We start from the raw sequence: 18,747 nt of genomic DNA on the forward strand, positions 1-18,747 counted from the left end.
ATTTTATTTTTTTGTGTGTGAAAACGAATGAATTATCACCATCGAATAGAAAAAACGACTGAATTATTCTATAAATAATAATAAATAAATAAATTTGTCTGCAGTGAGCAAGTCAAGAAGTTGTCATGCGGACAAAATTAAGAATAACAGCACATAATAATAATATAAACCAAGAAGGGTAAAATGTCTACCACAAATACGTACGAGATAATGGAGATAAAGTTATTGTAAGAGTAACTATTTGGTAAAGTTGTTTACTCTTTTCAATAATTCATACCCATTTTTTACATTATCTTATTGATCCTGCACATCAAATTTTAAATAAAACAAATATTTATAATAGTGTAATTTTTAATCAATATATATATATATATTATGTTAAATTAAATTTAAAAAAATTATATCCAGTCAATAATTTTTTTTATAATTCACATAATTATTATTGAAGAATAGTAGTAATATTTGCTACTTTAAAAAGATTTTCTTAAAGTTATCCGATCCCTACTACATTTGATTTTTGGTATATAAGTACACAAACGTTGACCACTATGCAATGTGATATCCATTCTAGCTAAGAGTAGACTCTTCTATATTACATCAACCACTTTTTTCTCCATCCACACAACCAAATCCTCAAAGCTTGATTCCAAGTCCTCTAATCTTTTCTCTGAAAAATCAAAATCTGTTCAACCCTTTTTATCCTTAGATTTTCTCTTCCCCTTACTAATCAAACTTTTTGTGATCTACATCTACCACATCCACAAATGCTTTTCTCAAAGAATGGCCATAGATTCTTCAAATTCAGAACCCCAGTTTCATGCCCTTGTCTTTTATATGGTCTTTTCATTTTCTGAAATACCTTTCACCCTTGTCAAACTCTCTTCATCCACAAGTATCTTCAACCAAACCTCTCATTAGCCTTTTGGCTCAATACTCACAATCTTTGGTGTGACCTTATTATTGAGGGACAACACCCCATCATTATTCTTTCTTTAATCCATACCGCACAGTTTCCTTTGTCTCACTCAAAAATATCTCAAAAGAGTGGCACCTCTTCCTATTATTGCCACTCCTATAATTCTTATTTTAAGTTCTTCATATCCTAAGATTGTTGGTAGTAGTTAACACCAATGGTTTACAAGCATTTCTACGAGCTTTCATGTGGTGTTGTTGAAATGGCTTGGATTATGCTTAGTGTTGACTACTCTAGGCTCTTATGGCAATTGTTTGGTGTGTTTTCTTACGAGAACCATGAATGGAAGCCTCGGATCATCTAGCACACACCTTCAGTTAGTCACGCAATTACATATAATATTTAATTTGTTGCTAAATTTTCATTACTAGTAGCTGTAAAGTCAGAATTTTCAATACTAGAGCCATGTACAAGGGGAGATTAGGAGGCAAAGCTCAGCTTGGATATGTTGAAACTGACCCATCTGGTCGATATGGACGTGTAAGTGTTTCTCATTCACTTTAACTTCATCTTCATGTTTTGTGAATGGATCTTGGTTAACTTTCTGACTAATTGGTCTAGTGCTAATGTTCACAATATGGTGATTAAGTTGGAGGGGTATATGAATTGATTGATGAAGATGCTATTTTGTTTTAAACTTGAATTTAATTTGAGTATATGTTCGTGTTTGACTTTGAAGTTATGAGCACCAAGTTAAGTCTTGAAATTATAAAACAGAAATTGTAGTCATTAAAATTGGTAATTGTTGGGCATTTTAATCTCCTACTTTAGTGTACAACTGTGCATCACTCAATCTGGCTCTGACTTCAAAAATCAAATTAACTGATAGTTGTCAAATACTTGGATCGAATTAACGATAGTTGTCAAATTTATGAATCAAATTAACGCTAATTGTTAAGTTTAGGGATTTGTGTAATGTTAGGGATCAAATTGGTCAATGATACTAATTTTAAAAATTAGATTGATTATCAAGTCAGAGACTAATTTTGCCCTTTTAGTAACAGAAATTAAATTGACAATTCATACTAATTTCAAGGAACTAAATTAATGTATTACTCGGTTTAATTTAATTTCTAGAAAATTATAGTCTGCCCATGAAAATTGGTTTTACTCTCTATCTACTTTTTTAATTGGCCAATTATTTGGAATTAAGTAATGTTTAGCCTTTTTTCTGGTTTAAAAAAAAGTTTTTTTTTCTTAGAAAAGGGAACAATTTTTTAATTATTAATTTTTCAGTTGCCGTCTTATGATTAAGTCAATTTATTATAAAGAAATTAATTAAGAACAGTATGTTCTGTTTTGTCCTTTACCAAGTCTTGGGTTTATTGTCGTGACTCACCACCTTACCCATTATTATTAACTCCCTAGTACACCCAAGGGCCATTTTTTTAAGAGCCAAATTAAATGGTCAAAACTATGTTACATCCACAGTTAAGTTTGACTACTAATGCAAACTGGTGGCATATGTGTATTAATCTGAGTATTATTTTTATGGCAAACTAACCTAGTTGCCTAGTTGGTGTTAAAATTAAGTTATTGATTAATTAATCTTAATTATTGTGATTATTGGTGGGTGTAGTTCAGGGACATTCTAGGCAAAGGAGCAGTGAAGGTAGTGTATAGGGCATTTGATGAGGTGCTAGGAATAGAGGTGGCTTGGAACCAAGTGATGCTTGGTGATGTCTTTCATTCACCAGAACTACTTCCACGCCTTTACTCAGAGGTTCATCTCCTCAAGAACTTGGAACATCACTCCATCATGACCTTCCATGATTCTTGGATTGATGTCAAATGTAGAAGCTTCAACTTCATCACCGAATTGTTCACCTCTGGCACCTTACGAGAGTAATATAATCAATCATATCTTATTACCCCCTTTAACTTTAACACAAATGATAATAAAACTCTTTCTAACATTTTCTCTATTATTAATTGAAATTTATTAGAAATTGGTGAATCTCGCCACTATATCAAGAAAGACTCATTAATTAAGAGGTAAAATCCATCATAAATTATGTTTTTCAATAAATTTCAATCAACAATATAAAAAGTATTAGAAAAAGAGTATTGTAGGAAATGTCGCTAGCATTTCTTCGAATTTTTACATGAATATGGTGCCTGTAGATACTATCAATCAAAAGTTAAAGATAATATTAAACTAACTTCAACAATCAACATAAACTTTATTTTAAAGACAAAACTTATATCCGGTTTCTTTAATATCTTGTTTTGCAGTTTTCTAATTAGAATTGAAATTTTATTTAAGTAACACAACGCTGATTCTAATTAGAAAACACAGCTAAATATATCTACGAACTGAATTTAAGTTTGTCCTTATTTTAATTCTAATTCTTGGATCCAAATTATGTAAATTACTCTTAAAAAATCATTCTTTTTAATGTTACATAGGTTATTTATTTTGTGGTAACATTAAGTACATGAATAATATGTGATATGTAGGTATAGAAAGAAGTACCAGAGAATAGATATCAGAGCAGTAAAAAACTGGGCACGCCAGATTCTAAGTGGTTTGGAGTATTTGCACAGTCATGATCCTCCTGTGATACATAGAGACCTCAAGTGCGACAATATCTTCATCAATGGCCATTTAGGACAGGTCAAGATTGGTGACTTGGGCCTTGCAGCCATTCTTCGTGGCTCCCAACATGCACACAGTGTCATAGGCAATTCCTCTTGCTCTTTTAGTTGGTACTTTAATAATCAGTTATTAGTAATCTAAGACAAACCCATGTGTCCAACAAAAGTGAAATGTTTTACTTGGTTGAGTCTTCAGGTACTCCAGAATTCATGGCACCAGAATTGTATGAAGAGGAATACAATGAGCTGGTAGACATATATTCCTTTGGGATGTGTATGATAGAAATTTTCACTTCTGAGTTCCCATACAGCGAGTGCTCCAACCCTGCTCAGATATACAAGAAAGTTACTTCGGTAAGTTTTATGAATTGGACAGACTTAAACCTTTTTTTTTTTGCTTACCATGTTAGGATCAGATTGCATTTCCTTTCACACAGGTTGGGATCAACTTTTACAAAAATGATTTTGCAATATTAATTTTAGTTAACAGTTTCAAGTGGTTAATTTATGTTAAAAAAATTTATCTTAAAAGTACATTTGTAAGAAGATTTAATAGCTCCAAGCAAAAGTTATGTCCTTTCACTATTAATCTAACTTGTGCTTCAGCAAAATAAAACAACAAAAGCCTTATCCAATTAGTTCAGGTTGGTTACAAAGATCATACAAAGTGATTCAATTCAGTTAAAGACTAATTAATAAGAGTTTGTTCGAATTTAAGATTTTTATTTTATCTTTAACATTAGATGTTTAGTGATTACTCGTAAATTTGGTTAAAAATTGTTTAAGACAGAAAAAGTAAGCTTTAACTTCAGGTAAATAATGCTTACTTATTATCTTAGTCATAAAAACTTGTTTTTTGTAACACTTTCAATGTATGTAAAACTCAATTCATAATCCAAATATATCACATCAATTTTTGTTCTCATTTATATCTTTTAGTTGTTGGTTTCTTTCTGAAGTTTTGTTATAGAGCTTCCAGTGCAGGAAACTAACATTTAAGAGTCCATTTTTTTTATGTTATGTTTTCTAACATACTGTATGCTCAGAAGCAAAATAATCAAATATATACAAGAAATTCATTTACATATTTGATTGATATGATTCAACAGGGGAAGCTGCCAGATGCCTTTTACAGAATCCAAGACTTGGAAGCCCAGAGATTTGTGGGAAAATGTTTGGCAAATGTCTCAGAGAGGTTGCCAGCAAAGGAGCTCTTGTTGGACCCATTTTTAGCCACGGACCAACTAGTCTCGCCACTTCCTAGCCCAACATTGCCCAAAAAACAAACTCACACACTCAATTTCACTACACCACTTGCCAAAGAGCTACCTTCAATGAGTGACCACCAAACAAAGGACACACACATGACAATCACTGGATCAATCAATGAAGAGGATGACACAGTTTTCCTTAAAGTTCAGATTTCTAACAAAAACGGTATGCACATATAGTCTCATCACATGATACAATCATTTTGTGTTGCATAAAGTGGGGGGGTTGCTTCAAAGTTTTATTTTGCATGCAGGGAAAAAGAGAAACATATTCTTTCCATTTGACACCATAAACGACACTGCCATTGATGTGGCGGTGGAGATGGTTAAAGAACTGGAAATTAGTGACTTGGAACCATTGGAGATTGCTGAAATGATAGAGGAAGAGATATCAGCTTTAGTCCCAACATGGAAGGATTGGGGCACTTCTAAGTATCAAAAACAACATAGTTTTAGCTATGAAGAAGAGTATGATATGAGTAACCACCACTCTTTCTTCTCACCATCTTCACGCTCTTCCTCTTATGGTTCTCTTCCGGTGTTTGGTTCTTCCTACAACAATAATAATTCCCACCTTCGTGGGAACCATTACCCTTTTGCTCAAGAGTGGCCTCAAGGTACTCCTCTTCTTTCAACTTGCAATGTAAGTAACTTTTCAACTTTAATTCTTTGAAAGTTGAAATGTTGTTTAGGGTCTGTTTGGTAAATTTCTTCAAAACACTTTTAGAAGAAAAAAATAGGAAGAATTAAGTTTTTTATAAACTAAAATTAATTTATACGAAAATTAAAATTAAGATTTTAAAAAAATTAATAGAAGAAAATTTTTACAAATTAACTTATTTAATAAATATAAGTTTATGAAGAAATTTATTTCATATCTTTTTTCTATTTTTCTCTCCTAAAAAGAATTTGGAGAAAGTTTACTCAAATAGACTTTTGAAAAGTTTATCTTATAAAAAGAGAGTAAAAACATCAATTTGATTCTTGAAATTGAAATCAACAATGATTGATTAATGGGGGTAATTTCAACAAGTTGATGGTTTACTCTTAAGAAAAGCTACTACTATTACTTTCAATGCAGTTACAAAAAATAGATTTCAACATCACCATTAAACTATTTTGCAGATGATCTATTTATGAACGATGATGCAAGCTCTCAAAGCTCAATGAACTCCTTCAAGTGTTTCGATTTCAACTGCTGTGACCCGGGAAATGAAGATGAGCATGGTCCAACTCTAGTGGTGGGAGCAAAACCCTTTTGCTACACCCCAAAAGGCAACGAAAAGTGCACAAGGTTCTGTCCTCGAGAAGAAGTGATGGATGTTGATTTCACCAAACAATTTTGCAACATGAGAATGGACTCTCACAGGTGTCATGGAATCCACAAGCTAACTAGGATTCGTTCCTTTGTGGATTTGAGGAGACAACAACTGCAACGGTCACTGATGGAAGAGATACACAAGAGGAGGATGTTCAAGACGGTTGGTGCCATTGAGAATATTGGGTTTCAGAATCCAGAAGGAGGTGGATGTTTTTCTTATTGAAGCTCCACGGATTCCAATGCTCTTTTTCTTTCCTAGTTTGGGGTGTTTATGAATTACAATGTCCTTGAGTATTTATAAACCATACGGATACATCCGAATATTGTACAGTATTTTTTCTTTTATTCATATGAATCGAACTTGGTACCAAGAGATTTACATGTACAACAGTTATGTATCTTGCTTAACCAACTGAGTTATATCCGTTGGTTATTGCAAAATATTGTGAAATAAACTAAAGCTTGTAATATATTTTACTATGTGCTTGTATTAGGAGATGTTTGCTTGCTTGTAAGACCCATTTGTGTGATCTGTGTCTTTGCATTTTGAAATATGAATGTCTCGAGTTCGGATTGTGTTTAATAAACCTCGAAAATTTTGATGATTATCCAAATCATTATAAGCTCCAATTTTGTCATATTTATAGTCCAGGTTGGATTTCAACAGAATGCATAGGATGCTGTACTATTGAAACTAAGAAGGATTAAACTATATGTTTGAAGATAAACTAGACTAGATGCACATGAAGTAGGTTGGATAGCACTATAAGCTATTATTCTTTTGCACCCTCCCTCAATTTGCTGTCTTTGAAGGACACAAAGATTGGTTCCGAGTTTCATGAATTTCTGAGGAGTGAATGTGTTAAGAAATTAGCAAAAGCATGTTGGTAGTAGTGTGCTGAATAATGACCTGATCCGGAACCACAAATTCTTTTTGAACATGCAACTCTATGTCAATGTGCTTGATCAAGTAATGAATTTAGTATTTTGATTATCACAAAAGAAAAGATTTGGTCAAGTACAAGGTAAATATAGCTGATGGAGAAGACAAAAGAAAAGATTTGGTCAAGTAATAAATGTGCTTAAAAATTTGAATTATTTTTTAAGTAATTAGTCTAGATTTAATTAAATTATCATAAATCAAATTTCTTGTGTATTTATTTTCATCTTTCATATGATATTTAAATTTTAAATTCTTAAAGATTGAAGGCAGTTCATTATTTCTTTTCCTTATTTTTACACATTAATATTTACATCTAAATTGATTAAGATAAAGAAATGAATATAAATAAAATATAACACAAATGAATTTTTTTCACAAAACACATCATATTATTAATTACTAAAAAAAATTATATATCATTATGATTTTAGTATTTTTCACTTCTATTAGTCTATATATATATATATAAATAACTACCGGTAGGGCTGAATATCACTGATCGTTGTTTGCAAAACTAATCATTGTACAATTTGATGACAGCAAAAAAAATATATATATATATATATATATATAAATACATAGTCATGAAATATGATATTGCTTTATTCACCTAATTTAAATATATCCATGTGAGATAAATCATTGATTTAATTATCTTTCCAATATCATACAATAAAATACAAATTAAAATTTTAAAAAAATAAATCTATTATTTATTAATATCATACCTATTTAACTCTGTACAAACTATAAAATCTAGTTCAACTTAAAACAAATGTGGCTGGTTCTCTCAAAGTGTTGCACTTGCACATGCAAGGGTTGCCCTTGGACTTAATGAGGCCCATGAAGTTATGAAGTTAAAGAGACATTGGATCTTAAAGGCTGGGCTTCTAAATTTGACAGATGGAAAAGAGAAGGCGAATGATATACACACCTTTATTTCTTTATAAATACACTCCTCCTTTTTTTTTAATATTAAATTCCTAAATTACCTTCAATATTTTTTAACTTATAATTTTCTGGGTTTACACTTCCCTTCTCATCATTCTTCTTTCTTCTTTGTGCACCTCATTTCTTCTTTTTTGCTTTTTTCTCCACACCTCCTTACCTTCCCTTCTTTCCTTTTCAATTTCAGCATTATCCTCTTCCCTTTTTGATTTTGTTATAAGTTGTAAGTAGGTTCAGTGTCAAAGGAAAAGGTGTTAAACCATATACATTTTTTCCTCCAAGTAATTTTTCTCACTATTTATTCCGGAAAGTGCTTTCCGGAATAATAAAGCTTTTGTTTAGAAAAGTACATTTAAGAATAGTAAATTTTTTATTCTGGAAAGTATTTTCGGAAGTGTGCTTGTTACATACTTCCAGAAAATATTTTCCGGAATACTAGATTTAATGTTCCGGAAAGAACTTTCCGGAATTATATAAGAAACACACTTTCTAAAAATGCTTTCTAGGACAATAATTTTACTATTTCAGAAAATACTTTTCAAAATATTAAAGTTAACGTTTCAATCAATATAAATCATATTATATTTAGTTAGAAGGATATTTTTGTTCCGGCCACGAGGTGCACTAGGGTTTTTGCCTAGGTCAAGCCTTAAAGCCAGAGCATTCAAAAGTGTAATCTGTCGTCCTAGCCCTAGGGTTTTGGGTTTTATACTTTTGTGTTATGGGCTTCGTGGGCCCCGCGATTATCGGGATCCCCCTTAATCGTTCTTATCTCGAAGCCCTGGGGGTGAGTGGTGGTTAGTCAAGTCGGGATTTTACCGGGAGGGTACACTTGCCTTCCAGCCCTGAGCCGATAAGGCGAGAGGGCTTGTGGCCTGGAAGACCAGTCGAATATTAGACGAGTGGGGGGTCTAGTCAGAATTTTACCGGGAAGGTACACTTGCCTTCTAGCCCTGAGCCAATAAGGCGAGAGGGCTTGCAGCCCTGAGTCGATAAGGCGAGAGGGCTTGTGGCCTGGAAGACCAGTCGGATATTAGACGAGTGGGGGGTCTAGTCAGAATTTTGCCGGGAAGGTACACTTGCCTTCCAGCCTTGAGCCGATAAGGTGAGAGGGCTTGTGGACCGGAAGACATTGATCTTCTTTTTGGGACGAGAAGTTTAACCACAGCGCTCACATACGTGGTACCGACCTGCTGGAGGGGGACCGAGATGACTTGGAGAAGATGAGCGCTTTCTCCATCGCCAAGGGCGTTGAATCGCTGACGAACCGCCTTTCTGCCCTTTCACTCATCAACGAAGACAAAATTCGTGGGCTAGTGAGAGAGAACAAATTACAGGGAAAGAAGATATCCTCTTTGGAGGAAACTTTGAACAAAAGTAAGGCGGATTTTAAATGGGTGGTTAATGAGCGGGATAAGTTGCTGGAAGGGCGTCGCGTCTTCGAGGATGAGAAGCAAGCTTTGGCAGCCGAGAAGGTTGACTGGAGAGTGAGCTGACCGAGACACGCCTGGCAAGGGACAAGTCGGCCGATGCCGCTAATGCCCTTGAGAAAGATTTGTCCTTGATGAAGCTTGAAGTAGAGAAACTTCAGAACGACCTTCAAGCGGCGAAAATGGATTCTCTAAAGAAGTTTGTTCAAGGGTTTGATGCTGCCACTGCTCAAGTGAAGTTTTTGTACGACATCGACCTTGGAGGCCTTGGCTATTTCAAAGAGATCGTGGATGGGCAACTCGTAGATCCCCCCGAGGAAGATTGAATCTGTCTTTACAAACCTCTCTTGCCTTTTGCATTTGTTTAGCCTTCTAATTTCAATTCTCTGTGTAATTGAATGACTTTTGCGTATCAAGAATTTGTCTTTTTTACCAAGTTTAGCTTTCATGCTTCGTCGCTTTGTGTGCTGTTATTGTTTCCCTTGGTGAGACGAGTGTGACTTAATGATAAAGGAGTGTTTTTTCTGAACCTTTGCCTAAAGGAATTCAAAGGAATTCAAAATTTTTCCAAGTTAAAAATGAATATCAAATCATCTAGTCGTCCAAAAACCGACTAGGAAAATGTCAAAATTTTTCTTAAGTTAAAAATGAATATCAAATCATCTAGTCGTCCAAATACCGACTAGGAAAATGTCAAACTTTTTCAAAGTTAAAAATGAATATCAAATCATCTAGTCGTCCAAATACCGACTAGGAAAATGCCAAACTTTTTCAAAGTTAAAAATGAATATCAAATCATCTAGTCGTTCAAATACCGACTAGGAAAATAATTAATTTTTTCTAAGTAAAAAGTTGAACGTGAAAATAGTCGTCTAAATACCGACTAGGAAAATAATAAATACATGAAAATGATTGCTTCAAAGTTTCAAGCTTCAAAATCAATGGATCAATCGGCCAAATACCGGCTGCAAAAGTGATGAAATTTTTTCTAAGTTTCAAACTTCAAAACCAACGGATCAATCGGCTAAATACCGACCGTAAAAGTGATAAATAAATGACATTTTTTCTAACTTCAAAATCAATGGATTAGTCGGCCAAATTCCGACTGCAAAGATGATAAATGAATGAAATTTTTTTCTGTTCTAGTGCAATTTAACCATGCAATCGGCCAAACGCCGACTCAAAATAGTGAATGAAAATTTTTTCCAAGTTCAAGCGAAATTTAACCATGCAATCGGCCAAACGCCGACTCAAAATCAATAAGTGAACCTTTCTTTAGATTTAAAATGAACTAGTAGAATTCAAATAATGGAATAGAACTGTCAGATCAGCATTGAGCTGCAATTATATGCACGGGTCGTCCAAACTCCGACTTGTGTGTTTGGAATCGTCAAAATTCTGATTAACAAGGGTGAATAAGATGTGCTAAGTTAAAGAAACTGCTTGTATCGTAATCTATGTCTTCGAGTTATTTATACTCGCCCAGCCGGACTTTTGCCGACAATCACGAGTTTTCCTGCGAGTCAATCAATTTGAAAATAACGATTTTTATTATTTGATGTTACCTCGTTAAAAACCTTTGTAGCATAAAACCCTCGCAGCAGACTCCCATGCTTCCTCCATGAATTAACATCTGAGCACGAAAGTCCATTAGATGTTGACTAGGATCCTGTTTTCCGTCAAACGGTTCCACCTGCTGATACGAAGCTGTTCTTTAATAAACCAGACCTCATATTGATGATCCGAACGGTCAGAATGAAGAACCTCACTTCCTGAACCTATAGGCCAAAAATCAGTCCGATCCAACGGTGAACGACTTCACACCGATTAAAACACAGTACCAGCTCTGTTTTGTGCTGGAACACTTTCACCTACTGATATGAAGCTGTTTTCTCCCAAACCAAGGCTCCGGTTAATAATCCGAACGGTCAAAATGAAGAACCACATTTCTGGAACCTACAGTCCAAAAATAAGCTCGATCCAACGGTGCAAGACCTTACACCGACGAAAACACAGAGCCCACTCTGTTTTTGTGCGGGAAACTTCCTCTCTTTCTCTCTCTCTGGGTCGCGCTCCTCTTTCAAGCCATTGATCAACGCCATCATCTCCTCCATGGTAGGGTGTTGTTGTCGTGGTTGGATGTGCCGCCTCTCGCCATAGTAGAGTGTAGGTTTTTTGTATTTCTTGGGGCGTAGGAAAAGTTTTACCGTAGCCCCACGGTGGGCGCCAAAATGTTCCGGCCACGAGGTGCACTAGGGTTTCTGCCTAGGTCAAGCATCAAAGCCAGAGCATTCAAAAGTGTACTCTGTCATCCTAGCCCTAGGGTTTTGGGTTTTATACTTTTGTGTTATGGGCTTCGTGGGCCCCACGATTATCGGGATCCCCCTTAACCGTTCTTATCTCGAAGCCTTGGGAGTGAGTGGTGGTTAGTCAAGTCGGGATTTTACCGGGAGGGTACACTTGCCTTCCAGCCCTGAGCCGGTAAGGCGAGAGGGCTTGTGGCCTGGAAGACCAGTCAGATATTAGACAAGTGGGGGGTCTAGTCGGAATTTTACCGGGAAGGTACAATTTTAAAAATTTTATTTAAAAAAGAAGAAGATTGGAAGTGTATTTATAAAAAAAAATAAGAGGTTTTGGACCAAAAAGAGAAACACCAACGTGACTTCACAAAAATGGTTTTGGACCAAAAATATCTTCGCAAAGTAGTTGGATTTAGTTAACTTAAAATACGCCATTCCAATGAAATTGATTGGAATAAAAATATCTCAAGGAACAAAGGTTTGAAATGCAAGATGTAATGGGTAGCATTAACTAGTAATAAGTAACTCATGTACTCAAAGTTCCTCTCCTATTACAAATAGTTGATGAAAATTAAATAAATAAATAAAATTAGCTAATGAAAATTCAACCACAACAATAGAGAACTAGTGACCTTTTGGTAACTCAAATTTACCATTCATGAATTGGAAAAACAAACGAATGAAAGAATGCCCAAATATTTCTTTTATAATACAAGAAACTGCTCAATAAATTACATTTTACAAGATGGCAAAATCAATTTAATGTAAAAACAAAAATTGGCAGTACAACAATTTCTGATACATTTACAGATAGGAACTAATCACATGACAGTGAAATGAAAGTGTTACTGTGCCACCGAAGTAGAAGTTACCATGGTAGTGGTCGAGAATCCCTCACTCTCTCCGGCATCCAGCCCCGCCGCCCACCGCCGCAAAATCCTCAATAGCGTTGCCGCCTTCCGCCGCCCCCTCACACTCCCCACCGCCATGAGCTCCCAAATGACCCTCTCCACCCCGGGAACCGCGGCCAGCTCCGCCACAATCTCCGACCCCCCCTTCCGACACATGGTGACCAGCGTGGCCGCCGCGCTCTCCCTCGCCCTCTCCGACCCCTCCCTCAAGACCGCCCCCAGCCTCTTAATCCCCGCGTACGCCGCCGCCACCGCCACCAGCCCTCCCCTCTTCACCACCGCCTCGAGAATCGTGACCCCCTCCTCCGGCATCACCGCCATGACCTCCGTCGTCATCTCCACCACACGCCCCTCCACCAACCGCCCCACCGTCTCCCTATCCGACGCGAGGTTCAGTATCGCCGCCAGTGCGTCGCGCTTGGCCCCCTCGGGCCCACTCCGCGCCAAGTCCACCAACCCACTCACGACACGTGTCTTCCTCCCAAGCCTCTTCCTAAACGCCGCCACACCCGATAAACTAAACACCGTCGCAGCCGCATTTGCTTTCGCCTCCCACGTGGCACCCGAAAGCAAAACCTCCGCAACGCCGTTTAACGCGCCGTTAGTCTCCATTATCCTCGTCTTATTCGCTTCCAGAATAGACAGATTCAAAATCGTCGTCACGGCGTTAACCTGCAGGCTCGGATTCTCCGCCCCCACGTCCAAGCTTAGGAACCGAACCAAAAGCGGAATCGCTCCCGCTTCGGCAATACAGGCTCGGCTGTCCGAGTCTGTTTTCGCCAACACCCGAAGCTCGTAAACGACGCCGTTTGTGTCTTCAACAAAAGGTTTGTTGCTGTTGTCCTTGAGCTTATTCACTAAAAACGTCACCGTCATTCGCGTGGCTTCTAACGCCGCCTTGTTCGTTACACCGCCGTTGAGTTTCCCTATGACTGCTTCCGCTTCGATGGGGATTCTCTGCTCGCGGCACCACGTTGCTATGATGTTCCGCAGCACGCGATTGGGGATTAAGTCGGTGTGAGATAACGTTTGACCTGTTTTCGGACACGTGTTGTGTCCAGAATCCATCCAGAGTTTGATTGATGCGCGATCGTACGTCTGTCCGGTGGCCACGACGACGGGGTCGCGCATTAGTTCTAGGCTTATAGGACACCGGTAATCCGCCGGAACCGCTAGCTCCGACGACTGGTTCCGCCGCATAACGGCGGCTCTCGGCGACGGCGTTGACGCGCCGAAGAGAACGCACTTGGCGAAACGAACGAGGCCGATCAACGCGACGAGGTCAGTTTTGGATTGCTCCTCGCTCCGATTGATAATCTCCTCCTCGAGGCTCTCAATCTCCGCTCTGCAGGTGGAGGCGTCGCGAATCTCGAGTTTGTCGAAAATCAAAGAGAGATGCGCTTGATCGGGAACGATCTCGTGCTTGATCCGGTCGAGGACGGAAACGACGTCGTTCCGGAGGTTTATCTGTTCGGCTTGGACGAACGGTATGGATTCAGAGCAGTGTTTCCGCAGGAGGATAACGAGTTCCCGAACGTCGTCGTTTAGGTGGAGTTCTTGGAGAGGGAAAACATCGAGTAGCGTGGAGAGTTCTCCGGTGAGCCTGTGGAAGGTGTCGGCGACGGTTTCGATTTGCACGAGCAGATTGAACTTGCTTCTTCCGTTGGAGCAATCTTCGATTAGCGTTTTGATCTTGTGGAGAACGATGTACATTTCCTCGAGGCAGAGGATGAGAGAGTAGGGGAGCAAAAGGGAGTTGGAATTGGAAAGGCGAATGAGGTCCTCGAAAACGACGCCGAGGAGCTGCGTTTTGCGGATGGTAGAGGAGGAAGTGCGGTTGAGGAGGAAGTTGGCGGTGTTGGTGAGGGAACATATCTCATCCGTCACTTGAAGCAGAGAGTGCAGGAGGTTGCTAAACGACCCTCCCGAGGCTCGTCGTTTTCGGGTTGGGAACGCTTCACAAGAAATCGCCATGTTTTGTTCTCAATACGCAATACCCAATTGACGTTAGTTAAAAGGTGCGTTGGAACGTTGAACAAACAAGTAGAGGATCATTTTTCATCGTACATGACGGCTAATTAATTAATTAATTAAATATCATATGTGTGCATATTTATCCATAAACATAAACAATTCCACTTTTGTTTTCTTATTGCCAAACTCGTTCAATCAATGAGGATGGCTCTGCTACCTCCTCCCTGGTTTTACAATTTTGACTGTCTTTGCTTTGGTTCATTTTATGCTTCCGCTTTTAATTTCATATATTTATGCACACGGAATTCCGGTGTACTTGTAATCTTTTTGTGATATAAAAGTTGACATATTTTTATTATTATCATTGTGCTATATTGGTTGGTCAAATTCAATCGTTGACAAAGCATGTGCCTATGTAATAAAAGTAGCAGCAGCCAATTTGTTCAAGTCCACATCCTCCTCAACTCCTCGTCGCTTCATTCATTTTAACAGTGCTATGTCTGATTCAGAAAACAAAAAGGGTTTGTATGTAATCTTTATTTTTACTTTTACAATTATCATTTTCTTGACTTTTTATGAACTGGTTGGCACTTGGCACTGGCTTCATCAAGTTGGTGAGGCTGCAATTGGGTAAGGGTTGTTGTGGACTTAGTTGTTAATTAATCATAATACATGATGGTCGTCCACGATCCTATTAAGATATTCATTGAACCAATCAATTATTTTCAGGATCACTCTTTGCAGGTTTCGTATATATCCTATTTAGATTTAATAAATTAAAATTTTTCCTTTATTTTAACTTTCTTTTGTTAAATCTTTCCTTTTTAGAACTTTATCATCACAAAGCCAAGTACACAGAGGATTCTTTGGTGAAAGTAAAGTACATAGAGGATACGCGTATATATGATGCAAATCTAAAAAAATATCATATATGATTAGCAATGATTTAGTCCCAGCTCAGAGCCTAGCAACTAACTTTATCTTGATTAAATGCATGAACATAGCTGGAAGAATACGTGTCTTGCTATGCCTAAAAGTTAATTAATTAATGCTTTGAGATGGATCAATTATAGTAACGAATTACTTTACACAGTACTATTAGTTAAATTACAGGCAGGCACACGTTATTTTTGTTTATAATTATTCCATTTACAGGATTCGTGTGGCATATACACGTTTCATCGTTGGTGTTTGTAGTGTGGAAAAGTCTTGTTTGGGTTTTTACATTTTAGGAAAGTTTCAACAATGGTTCAATAGGGTAAGTTCAAGTCATATATACTTTGATTACGGAACTTATTACGTGAATAATATGACACCCCAGCTAATATAATTTTATTAAATGAAATATATATTACGAAAGCATCAAATAAAGAAAAGAAAATTGACAATTGTATCCTGGTTTAGGGCACAATATATGCATGGTTTGGTTTACTAACTCCATTTGTTTAGCCGCCAAAAGATGGTGACCTGAATAGATTAAATGGATGTTGACCAAGGTGCAATTAACTTTGATAAGCACGCAATTAGCATCACAAAGTAGTAGTAATACTACTATTTCTTAATTGGATAAGATTTTCATTTCGTTTTCAAATTCCTATGGAAAACATTTAACTGCCAAGTTGATTTGTTATCCCTATTTTTAAGGTCTCTTCGATTTCACTTTTACACTTTTTCTTTTGTCCCTTTCATAGAGTACGATCCCAATTTCGATACCGTTTTATTAGGCGTGGGAATATCTATCTGAGGACATGGTGGGTGGCTTTCTGTGGGCGATGGCTTTCACCAGCTAAGGGTTTATTTTAGAAAATTATTAATGGACACTTTAACCCTATTTAGCACTTATGATATGTTTGTATCCCGAATGGATAAAAATTAAATAGAATAAAAATATATATTATTCTATTATTTAGATATTTTATAATGGAATACAATGAATATTTCTTTCCATTGTTAACATAAAAAATGATGGAATAAAATGGGTTATAACTTTTAGTTCTCGTATTATTTTTAAGAGACTAATAATTAAGATAAAATTTATATAAATAAAATGATCATTTTATAATTTAAAATTTTTTTTCCATCAAGTATACTTCAAATAAACAAGTTTTTTTAATTGAGATTAAACAATGGAATAAAATGTATCGTTAATTCATAATCTTCCTTTTTTTTATTATATTATCATTTCTATTTTTACAAACTAAATAATAGAATAATAATATTTCCTCCACTCTATTCCTCTTTAGAGGAGTGACATCTTCAAAGTAATGATAATGTCACCCTAACTAACATTTAATTTATTGAAAATTATAAATTTTGTGAGTCTTATTTCTCATTTAATAAGTTCTTTCTTAATTTGTTGTAGTACTCATCAAAATTTATGATTTTCTACCAAAATAATGAAAGCATTAGGGAAAAAAATGTTAAATAAATGTTGCTAGGATTTCTTTCTCTTAATTCCACTATCTACTACCAATCTAAACATAGCCTTAGAAAAAAAAAATGAAACACAAAGGGCTAAAAACATCAAATTATTTTAAAACTACTATCTTTTTTTGGTGGAATTATAATTTAGAATAATGTATTACAAAAATTACATTACTTTAACCAAAATTAATTTTGTAAAACCAATTTTGCAAATGCACTCATTTGTTCACATCGTTGCTTTGCTGCGTCACAGTGACACTGTGGACGGTGTTTCCTTCCGTTTTGGTGACCCATAATATGAGTAAAACTTAAAGCAACCTTTTTTCTCTCCATGCGTAGACGTAGAAGATGAAGCATTCTTCCATTATGGTTCAAGGAAAACTGCCTGCATGATACATACCAAAACACACTAAACCAAACAACCATTTTTCTTGCTACCTTGAAATTGACATTTGTGTCCCATATGGATTCAAAAAAAAAAAAAAAAGAGGAAACCCAATTTTCCCTATTTAAACATATTATATATATATTAAATCATAATATTTAAAAATTAATTGTGTCACTTTGCTCTTTGTAATACATTATTTTATTTCCCATGCTCTTACATGAGCATCATTTACTTTAGCAAATAAGATGGTGTAAGAAGAAATAAGTAGTTGATGCACGTGGGAGTGTGGTAATTGAGTGAGAAACCACTAAGGGAACTTTAATTAGGGTTAGTTGTAACAAACTTGCATGATTGAGAAGAAACCAAGCCGGCCAAGGTATAGAAAATGTTTATTCTGGTCTCTCCAAGAATCCAAATAAAGGACAGGTTTTTGTAGCTTAGGAATAGACTAATCAAAGTTCAGATGAACATCATACCAAATTATAATTCTACTGATAAACGAAGGAAAACACAATGATTCATAGCCGAACAACTTTGAGACAAATAATGCTTTGTCGCATTACCCAATACAGGTTCATGAAACACTGTTGGTAATTGTAACTTTTATCCAAAAAATGAAAAAGTACAAAAAGCACTTCTGGCATGAAAAAAAAATTAATAGCATTTATCTAATCAAGTAAAAAGTAGTCAACAATAGTTAAAAATCATATTCCACACAGTAATATATATCTAGAGTTCAAATTTAATTAGCCACAATAGTTTTCAAATGACATAAAATAAGCCACATGTTGCTATTAAAATCAAAGAAATACATCAAAGTCCTTCATTATAAAATAAACCAAAGTGTTTAACATAAGTCTTAAAACACAAAATAATAGAAATCTTAATCTAACTCTTCTAGTGTCACATCTTATAAGAACACAACGCAACATCTTACAAAGCTCATGTCTCATCCCTTACATCATGATCAATACTTGTAAAACACTAAAAACAAGACAATAGATAAAGAGAGTGAAAAACGTTTCACACCAATATACATATACACAAATATGTAGGATAATGCATGTAATATATTTCACAAAATATATGAAAGTAATACTTCAGGCAATAATAATCTCACAACTTTAGTATCAACACATTCACATTAATACATTCATACTCCACATTCCCAACCAATTGAATTCCATACCTCTAAAATTATATGCATTTAAGTACTTCATAACTCAGTCTCCAAAACTCTACTCATACAAAGGCATACTCTTACAG

At 36.0% G+C, this 18,747-nt stretch overlaps 2 protein-coding genes across 4 annotated transcripts; one reads left to right on the forward strand and one right to left on the reverse strand.

Annotated features, from left to right (window-relative positions):
- The first annotated feature begins 558 nt into the window (after positions 1 to 558).
- Positions 559 to 6,678, forward strand: LOC109814139 (putative serine/threonine-protein kinase WNK5). Of its 3 annotated transcripts, none has more exons than XM_083070322.1 (7): positions 559 to 1,453; positions 2,553 to 2,818; positions 3,434 to 3,657; positions 3,768 to 3,925; positions 4,681 to 5,008; positions 5,097 to 5,485; positions 5,968 to 6,049. In XM_083070322.1, exons 1-7 carry the CDS (start codon positions 1,379 to 1,381, stop codon positions 5,980 to 5,982), a joined length of 1,455 nt encoding a protein of 484 aa, XP_082926448.1. In that variant the 5' UTR covers positions 559 to 1,378; the 3' UTR covers positions 5,983 to 6,049. The 3 variants fall into 3 exon arrangements, with proteins under 3 accessions (XP_082926448.1, XP_020234079.2, XP_020234082.2); XM_020378490.3 differs by having other exon boundaries at positions 562 to 1,453; positions 5,097 to 5,459; positions 5,968 to 6,678; XM_020378493.3 differs by lacking the exon at positions 2,553 to 2,818 and having other exon boundaries at positions 563 to 1,453; positions 5,097 to 5,459; positions 5,968 to 6,678.
- Positions 6,679 to 12,464: 5,786 nt separating this feature from the next.
- On the reverse strand, positions 12,465 to 14,947 carry SAUR21 (ARM repeat superfamily protein). The gene has a single exon (XM_020378511.3). The coding sequence runs from the start codon at positions 14,667 to 14,669 to the stop codon at positions 12,630 to 12,632; it is 2,040 nt and encodes a 679-aa protein (XP_020234100.2). The 5' UTR covers positions 14,670 to 14,947; the 3' UTR covers positions 12,465 to 12,629.
- Between the last annotated feature and the right edge of the window lie 3,800 nt (positions 14,948 to 18,747).

This window comes from Cajanus cajan, chromosome 3, assembly GCF_000230855.2.
Source record: "Cajanus cajan strain Asha chromosome 3, NIPB_CcT2T_4, whole genome shotgun sequence".
Classification (NCBI taxonomy): Eukaryota; Viridiplantae; Streptophyta; class Magnoliopsida; order Fabales; family Fabaceae; genus Cajanus; species Cajanus cajan.

What these genes read in the sequence shown, in the direction of transcription:
- SAUR21 (XM_020378511.3), bottom strand. Translation starts at nt 14,669, where the DNA reads ATGGCGATTTCTTGTGAAGCGTTCCCAACCCGAAAACGACGAGCCTCG.
- LOC109814139 (XM_020378490.3), top strand. Translation starts at nt 1,379, where the DNA reads ATGTACAAGGGGAGATTAGGAGGCAAAGCTCAGCTTGGATATGTTGAA. An exon ending in ACCTCTGGCACCTTACGAGA is followed by an intron (nt 2,819 to 3,433) that starts GTAATATAATCA and finishes TGTGATATGTAG; the next exon opens with GTATAGAAAGAAGTACCAGA. An exon ending in ACATGCACACAGTGTCATAG is followed by an intron (nt 3,658 to 3,767) that starts GCAATTCCTCTT and finishes TTGAGTCTTCAG; the next exon opens with GTACTCCAGAATTCATGGCA.